The 8,870-nt window shown below is 40.7% G+C and overlaps 1 protein-coding gene across 1 annotated transcript; it reads right to left on the bottom strand.

Annotated features, from left to right (window-relative positions):
• Positions 1-5,946: 5,946 nt before the first annotated feature.
• Positions 5,947-6,336, bottom strand: LOC110275113 (protein FAR-RED IMPAIRED RESPONSE 1-like). Its single transcript, XM_021130680.1, has one exon. It carries the CDS (start codon positions 6,334-6,336, stop codon positions 5,947-5,949), a length of 390 nt encoding a protein of 129 aa, XP_020986339.1.
• Between the last annotated feature and the right edge of the window lie 2,534 nt (positions 6,337-8,870).

Genomic DNA, 8,870 nt, shown 5'->3' with positions numbered 1-8,870 from the left:
TGCATTTTCTTAGGAAATAAGCTAGTTTTGGGTAGAATTTCACTTACTTCTTGATTCAAGTATACATTGTGCACTTTACATGATTTCATGAGGATTTTGCATGAATTATATGATAAATTGGATGATGCATGATCCCATGATTAAGAGCAAGACTTTGATGACTCTGTTTGTTTGATTTCAGGCAAAAAGAAGCAGAGAAGAGCCACGTTAGTGGCTACGTTAGTTACACTAACGTGGGCACAAACGTGGAAGGAAGGAAAGTTGGAACGTTAGTGGCATTAACCCAACGTTAGTGAGAAAAGTTAGCGGCATTAACTTTGAAGAAAGGAAATGGAGCCAACGTTAGTGACACTTAACATTATCACTAACGTTGGACCAAGCTCATAAGTGGCCACGTTAGAGTCCACGTTAACTTAGTTAATGTGGCCTCTAACGTTAAATGGGGGAAGGAAGCCAACGTTAGTGACATTCAACATTGTCACTAACGTTGGCCTAAGTGCAAAATGCAACGTTAACTCCCATGTTAACTTGGTTAACGTGGGAGCTAACGTAAGAGGCAAGGGTGGTCGACAACGTTAGTGACACCCAACATTGTCACTAACGTTGAAAGCAACCACACAACCCCCAAGGAAGCCACATTAACTTCCACGTTAACTTAGTTAACGTGGAAGCTAACGTGGATGAAAGAAGGTGATGGCCAACGTTAGTGACACTCAACATTGTCACTAACGTTGGAAGGAGCCACACAAGCCACAATGAGCCACGTTAACTCCCACGTTAACTCAGTTAACGTGGAAGTTAACGTGGGCAAAAGTCCCACCTGGCAGCCTGACCATGCCTTCTTCAAACATGCATAACTTGAGCCACAAAGCTCCAAATGAAGTGATTCCAGTGGCATTGGAAAGTAGGATTCCAGAGCTTTCCAAGCATATATGACACTACATGGTTGACACAAAGGTTGAGGGAGAAAACCTGCCCCGAAAGTGCAACGATGAACATGGTATCAACCTGTATTAAGGCCAACTGACCTCTTCACCTTCCAAGAAGTATAACTCGAGTTGTAGAGCTTCCGATGATGCGCTTCCAAAGGCATTGGAAAGTAGATATCCAGGGCTTTCCAACAATATATAATAGTATGGGGTGGACACTAAGTTTGAGCTTCAGAAAACGGGAAATCGCTGGCGTTATTGAGACTCAACATTTTCATTAACGTTGGCATATATGCCAGCGACCATGTCCACTTCAAAGGAGCATAACTTGAGCTACAGAGGTCCAATTGAGGTGATTCTAGTTGCATTAGAAAGATGACGTTTAGAGCTTTCCAACGATGTATAATACTCTATAGTGGGCATGAAATTGGAGCACAAACAAGAGGCATCTTTTAAGCCCCAAAAACACTAACTGGGCAGCAAGTGCAACGTTAGCCACAATAACTTTAGCATTAACGCCACACTTGTAGCGTTAGAGTGGCTAACTTTAGCACTAACTTTAGCACCTGGACCTCAACTTGACTCACTTCTCTCTCAAGTCCACTTCAAAGCCCAAGCAAGCAAGCCCACAATTGTCAACCAATCCAGACCACAAGAAGCATCTAGAATAGGAATTTTCATTTTATTGTAATTTGTTTTTAATTTCATTTTTGGTAATTTAGGAGAGCCTATATAAAGGCCTTAGCTTTTACATTCAAATCATGCTGGATTTTGGGGAATTCATTCATGGGGGATTGATGAGGGGTCTTCAGACTTCCCCCCCTTCACACACCATCTTTGATTTTGATTTCTAGAGCTATGAACAACTAAACCCCTTTCATTGGGTTAGGGAGCTCTGTTGTAATTTGATGGATCAATACTAATTTTCTTATTCTTCTTCTATCTTTCCTTTTGATTTTACTTGAAAGCTTTCGATCTTCATCCAATTGGATAGTTATCTTGGAAAAGAAGCTATTCAAACAGGGATCTCTTCGGATCCTTGAAAGAGGAATGAAGGGATTAGCTAGAAATGCTTTCTCATACTGGACCAAATTGAGTGTGGATGGGTATGTGGCTATAACCCTCTAAGCATTTGATTTGGAAAGTGCATGTGGTATAATCAGTGACCACACTTCATCTCTTCTCATGAGCAATTGACTAAGGAATTGGCTATTGATCAAGATTTGAGAGATTGAATTGCAAGAAATTGTGATTTAATCACTTAAGATTGCCAAGGAGATCAATGAGTGCATTGATTGAGGAAGAGATGAAAATGAAATTGATCCGGAGAATGCAACATCTCCTAAGCCCAATGAACTCCCCAAATTCTAATCTTACCCATTCTCTTTATTTTCTGCAAATTTAGTTTTATGAGCAATTCCCCCATTCCCATTTACAATTCTGCTATTTACTTTCAGTCATTTACTTTCTTGCCATTTTAATTTCTGCAATTATCAACTCTACTCATGGATTCGCTCAACTAGATCATTCCTCTAATTAAAGTTGCTTGATCAATCAATCCCTGTGGGATTCGACCTCACTCTATTGTGAGTTTTTACTTGACGACAAATTTGGTACACTTGCCGAATGGGAATTTGTTGAGAGACAAGTTTTACCCCGATCATCCGTCGAGCACGCAACCTTTGCAAGGTGCCTACAATGGTGGAAAAAAGAACCGACTCTACTTCGGTACATAGCTCCGGCGTCCACGCTTTCCATGACGGCTCTATCAGTAACAAATTTGCTTTTGGCGGCCTTTGACCACCTCCGGAGCACAAGTGTTGACAGCAATGAACCAATATTAAGGCAGATAAGGATGACAATTATATGCACACAAGGTATGTCGAACGACTCCATCCGAAGGCAGTTGCAACTGAACAGGTTGCTGCTTCGGACATGCTCTACCTGCCATGTTTGGTAAGGTCGACGGTACTTCTTTACAATAAAGCTACAACCATCCTCACTTTCGTGATGATCCACAACATGGTATCGCACAGATCTTGTTAGACACACTCGAAACCGTAGAATATCTCTCAGGTGAAATGTATCGCACCCAACTTTTCCAGCTCAAGGAATTGGGTTTATAGAACTGGCATTCCGTACCAAGATCGAAAGTCAAGCTCCTCTTCTGTAGAAATATTAGACGTCGCATTTTGAAGAAGATGCCACACACATAGTGTTCTGAGGGTTACCTGGAACTGAAGGACGATCTCGGACGAGATCTTCTGTGCTGGTCGGTGATGCTATGTCTGATCTGATAAAGTGGGAGATGCTGCTGATCCTTTATTACCGGAGGGTGGTGGTACCTGCAAGAGACTTCGATGCTTAAGTTAGCACGTGCTTTAGGCAGGTTTTTTGTAGAATCAGAGTATGAGTTATACCTCGGTGCTCTAGTGTATTTATAGTAGTGTTTGATGATCTTCCTCTGAGATAAGTTTGTTATCTTATCTTATCTTTTTGTGGGTGAGGTCACCTTATCTTTTTTTTTTGTTAGCCGCCTTTAGAGGGGCTGTAATCCTTAGCTTTGGGCCTGCTTGGGCCTTTATAGAGAGTTAGTTGAGCTCTTTAGGAAGAGGTCGGTGACGAGCCAACCTTTACAAGAGGTCGGTCATTTTGACGTCGTCCAGCCAGGATAGTATAGCTCGGTCCAGTGTATGAACAGTGCCCCTACTTAAGTTCGGACCTTTCCATGAGATCGTACTTTCTAAGCTTCGATCTCTTTGGGGAAGTCGTACTCAAGCATTTTGGTCCAATCCGTTCTTCCATTCGCGAGTTTATTTTTCAAAATGCGAAGCATTTTTTAGCTCCTTTATTGCTGCGTTTGTTCCTCGAAAGGGGGGTTACTTTCTTGAAAATACGCACGCGCTTTTAATGCTTCATTGATTGTGCTATTATTCTGCCGTTTCCTTTTCCTTCTTTGTTTCGAAAAAAGAATTTTGAACTTAGCCCTTTCTTCTCCCTTTGTCTACTTCATTCTTTCAGCTTGGAAAAAGAATATCACTTTGCCCTAAGCTTTTTCTTCTTTCTCTGGAGTTCTGAACCGTTCGTACGTTTCGTTTTGCTAAGCAAAAAGAAGTTTCTTTTTGTTTACCCCGTAACCCAAGATTGCATCCTTTTGGAGTTTTCTTCACGTCTTACTTGCTCGCGTATTTCGTCTTTCTGCCTTCTTCTACTTTTCCATGTTAGCTCTTTTATTCTGAACTTCTCTGCATTATTTTCTGGTTCCGTTTTACTTTTGATGATGACTGTTCCATGTGCTATTTCTCTATATACAAAGGTTTAATTTTTGCTGAGCTTTCTTTTCCCAAAATGATGAAACTTCCTTTGTTGATTTTTGTTTCTTGAAAGTCGCGATCTTTTTACTTCTCTGTCGTTGATATCTGGATTTCCTTTTCTTCTGTTTGAGAGGGTTAGGGTTTACTCCTTTTCCTATTCTCTGTATTGTTGCCTCCAAAGGATGCCCCTGGACTTATGGCGTTTGATCTCTTTTGTGTGGATCCTGGGGTATCCTTTTGTTGCTGTGGTTGTTGTTTGTTTGGTTGTTTCCCGCTTTTTGTTTCTGTTCGAGTTGTTTGTTAGTGGCTTTTTATTTTTCTTACTTGTAGGGATAGTTGGTCTATGTCTTCGCGTAAAAACATTGTCGAGATGTCCACCAAAGTTCTTACCGGTATGGCCGATTGGCTCTTTTCAATAGTTCTGATGTGTGTGACTGTGGCTGATCCCAAGTACTGTGAGAGGCTAAGGAGGTTCCATAGGATCTGTAGCAATAGGGATGATGGAAAGAATTACGAACTGTTGTCGCTTGACCTTGAGGAGAGGGTTAGTTTCCCTCCCTTAACTCGGGAAGAATGCCTCTTCTTTTATGCTTATAACTATTTCTTTAGCCAGCTGAATATCACCATCCCTTTTACTGCTTTTGAGACCGACCTCTTATGGACCTGTAATATGGCCCTTTCTCAGCTTCATCCAAATTTTCGGGATTTTATAAAGATTTTTCAACTATTGTGTCAAGAGCTGGATGTCCGACCTACCATATCCCTTTTTCTTTACCTTTTTGTGTTGACAAAACCTTAGGTGATCAAGAAGAAAGCCTCTTGGATTTTCTTCTGAGATACCCAGGGAAAGAAGGTGTTTTTTATGTTTGATGAGTCCTTTTAGGACTTTAAGAATTACTACTTCAAAGTCTGAGCTGTTGAGGATGCTCGTCCTTTTTTCTTGGATGAGAATGATGAGCCCACCTTTCCCTTATGGTGGCAAAAAGATGTAGTAGTGGTCAAATATCCTTGGGAGAGTCTGAGTGAGGTAGAACAAGCTTTTGTGGGTGTTTTAGAGGAACATTGGGGGGAGCCTCCTTATTTGGATACAAAGAAGTTTCTAGGAGATCCCTCCCTCATCCGTGCTGAATTTGGTAGCATCCGACTTCTTTCTGATAGTTTTCTTCTATTATTTGCCAATTTATCCCTTTCCAATTGTCTAATATTTTTTCCAGTTTCTTTTCAAAGATGGTTAAATCTTCTGACTCTATGAAGGCCTTCCGGAAGGCCAAGAAGGCGACGGCTGCCCAAAACTTGACGGCAAAGACATTGGGGGAAGGTCTTCCCAAGTGCGCCCGAAGAAGCTGACTTCTGACTCTCAAGGCCTGAGGAAGATCATCCCGACCCCTGGAGTTCAAACAGTTTCTGCCGACCCTCCTGTTGATACTTCTGGTGCTAGGATGCGCCTTCGGAAACACGTGACTGATGGCCAACCGCATAGAAAGATCCCCATCAGGGATAACTGATTTCGGGGCTTTGCCATTCATGCATTCCAGAAACTTATGTAGTACCCACTTGTACGATTCTTGCGCCTCACAAGAGACCATGACAGTTGCAAAAACACATGTTTGGTTATGGTGATTAACCTCAAACAGCACAATCACCAGAAGGTTATACTTATTCCTGCCATAGGTCGTATCAAAAACAAGCACATCTCCAAAAACCTAGTAATCTTCTTGACTGCGCCCGTCACTCCATATCATATCACACATCTGATCACCATCACCAACTTCGTATCTCCAAAAGAGTCTCTCGTCATCCCTTGCAACACACTCGAAAAACCACAGCGTAGCATTAACATCCCCTTCCTGCAGTGCACGTTGCTTGCGGACCTCATTGAGCATGTCTTGCTTCGTAAACCTGACTAAGTTGAACCCTCCAACCTGCATCGCAAATGACTGATACACCTTTGGAATGCTAATTCCCACCTCCCTCAAGTTATTAATGTGAGCTATATCAACATCCGACATATTCCTATCAAGACCGTGGTTATGATCATCAACAAAACATGCAACGCACCATTTCCCATCAGATGTTATTCTCTTTATCCTCATCTCTGCCACACCCGCACTGAGTTACTGGATTGTGTTCCCTCTTTCGATCAATCTTCTGTAGCCACTTCCTATGTCTAAACCCCTCTCAATTGCATACAAACGTGTAACGCAATTCGCATTTGGCATTTTTTACTGTCTTTCCATTGCGTGTACTCATTGTAGAATCCTCTTACTTCACCAGGGGTCATAAATTCCATATTTATTATCTGATCCACATGTATGTTGTATGAACCACCAACTGCCTCGCCCACTCCGTGATTATGCTCGGCAGCTTCGACATCATCATCCTCCGCTTCAGTACTATATTGAAGCCATTTTCATACATAAAATGTGGGGTGAAATCAAATCAGAAAACATTATACAAACATCCTTAACGTAACCATTAAAACTATCATACACATGACATACCTCGTCAGCATCCCCATCCTCTGCCTCCGAACTAAATGTTTCAACGGCGTCTATCACAGCGTCTACGTTAGGAATTGTATTGTTGTTCTCAGCCATGAAAACTAATGTCACCACCTAAGGAAAATGAGATGAGTTACTCAGCTTTCTTGTCCAACGTAAGCAATTGGATCAAGTCATTTATTGATCTTCACCTACGACACCAACATCTCGGCATTAAAAGAACACACACAAAGCCTAAATTAGCTACAAAAACCACTAAACTACATTTTTCCTATCTCCTACCAATTAAAACTATGGCCCTTGTTTTAATAACCTCACCACAACATAGGTCACTTAGTATGTGGGCCATTCAAATACAAAATAATAACAAAATCTAAAGTAATTACAATTATTTACTGAATAACTAAAATACTTCTACCATTGCTTCACTACAGAATATATCTCTAACTAAATGTCAAGTCCATCCTGCACTGCACACTAGTATAATCCTTTAAGGTAAGTCAATTAACGTATAAAAAAAGATCATACCCAATTTTTCCAGGGACACATCATGTCAATAATCCAACATAACACTGTCAACACATATAATCTACCTGGGTCCTGCAAACAATCCACAAGGATGATGATAATTCATCAAGTTATTGATTGAGATAGGATTCAGGTCCACTCTCATCTCAAAGCCCGGATTTGGGATCGCATAGCTAATTTGGCCTTGGGGTAACCTAGCCTTTGAAACAAGTTCTCAAATCAATCTTCCTTTTTTTTTCAGGTAAGCTTTATTATTCCCTTACCTACACACTACCAGGGTCACTTCCCAAACCACGAAAGTTTTTCCCCTTTCCTTAATTGCTTTCCCACCATTCTTGCTTATTGTTCTTGTATCTTTCAAGCTACAATACCTTAAACCTAACCCTAAAAAATTCATCTGCTAAAAAAATTAATGCCAAAAATAAGGAACATACCTTTCTTAAAGCCCTTCAATGGCACCAACTTATGACATCCGCACATTACCGGCTGACAAATCGTGCTGTCCACCTTCTCTAGCAACTGCTGAAACAAAATCCCAATTGCAAAATGATGAACCAGATAGTAAGGAAAAGGTCAAGAAGGCCAAGAACCTCGAAGTAGCTGTAGCAATGGATCAGGACAACTCTCATCGATTCTACTGTATCAAGGGTTGACAGCAGAGGAAAGGCGAGGAGATTGAGTTCTAATGAACATGGGTAAAGATTTCATTCTTACAACTCAAGAAACATTATAAGCCAATCAAGTATTTTGACATCTTGCTATTTAAGCTGCAATGATTTTAAGTCAAGAAGCAGGCTCTATAAGTAATTGAGTAATTTAGTAATCAATTTCAGAGGTTAATATAGTCTTTTGACACTTGACTACAGGACAAATATAAAATTGGAAACCTAAAAATTCTTACAACTTAAGAAACATTATAAGCCAATCAAGTATCTTGGAATCCTGCTATTTAAATTGCACAAATTTTAAGTTAAGAAGTAGGCTCAATGAATAATTGAGTAATTTAGTAATCAATTTCAGAGGCTATTAGCCTCTCGACACTTAACTACAGGAGAAATATTCCGGGGGTTACCTGAAACTGGAAGTCGATCTCGGACAAGATCTTTTGAACTGATCATTGCCGCCATGCCCAACTTGTTGGAATGTGAGGTGCAGCTGGTCCTTGGTCACTAGAGGGTGGTGGTACCTGCAAGAGATTTCGATGCTTAAGTCAGTACGGGCTTTAGGTAGGTTTTTTGTAGAATTGGAGTATCAGTTATACCTGGGTATGCCAGTGTATTTATAGTAGTGTAGAGTGACCTCCCTCGAGATAAGTTTATAATCTTATCTTATCTTTTTTGTGGGTGAGTGATGCGTGAGCATCTTTCCTATCTTTTCCTAGTGAATTTGCATCTAATTTGTTGAGTTTAATAAAGAATTAATTATCTTTTAGCCAATATGGATGCTACTTTGAGTCTTCTATAATTTTATTTATTTTAGGTAGCATTCGGCTGGATTTGCATCTAATGTGTGACTGACGCGTACACGTGATTTGGAAGTATCCATGGCGACGCATGCGCGTGACTGACGTGTACGCGTGATTTGAAGATTTGCTCAGC

The sequence above is a fragment of the Arachis duranensis genome, chromosome 1 (genome assembly GCF_000817695.3).
Source record: "Arachis duranensis cultivar V14167 chromosome 1, aradu.V14167.gnm2.J7QH, whole genome shotgun sequence".
Classification (NCBI taxonomy): domain Eukaryota; kingdom Viridiplantae; phylum Streptophyta; class Magnoliopsida; order Fabales; family Fabaceae; genus Arachis; species Arachis duranensis.
Note: the sequence above shows the minus strand (reverse complement) of the source record. Positions and strands in the feature narration are given on the sequence as shown.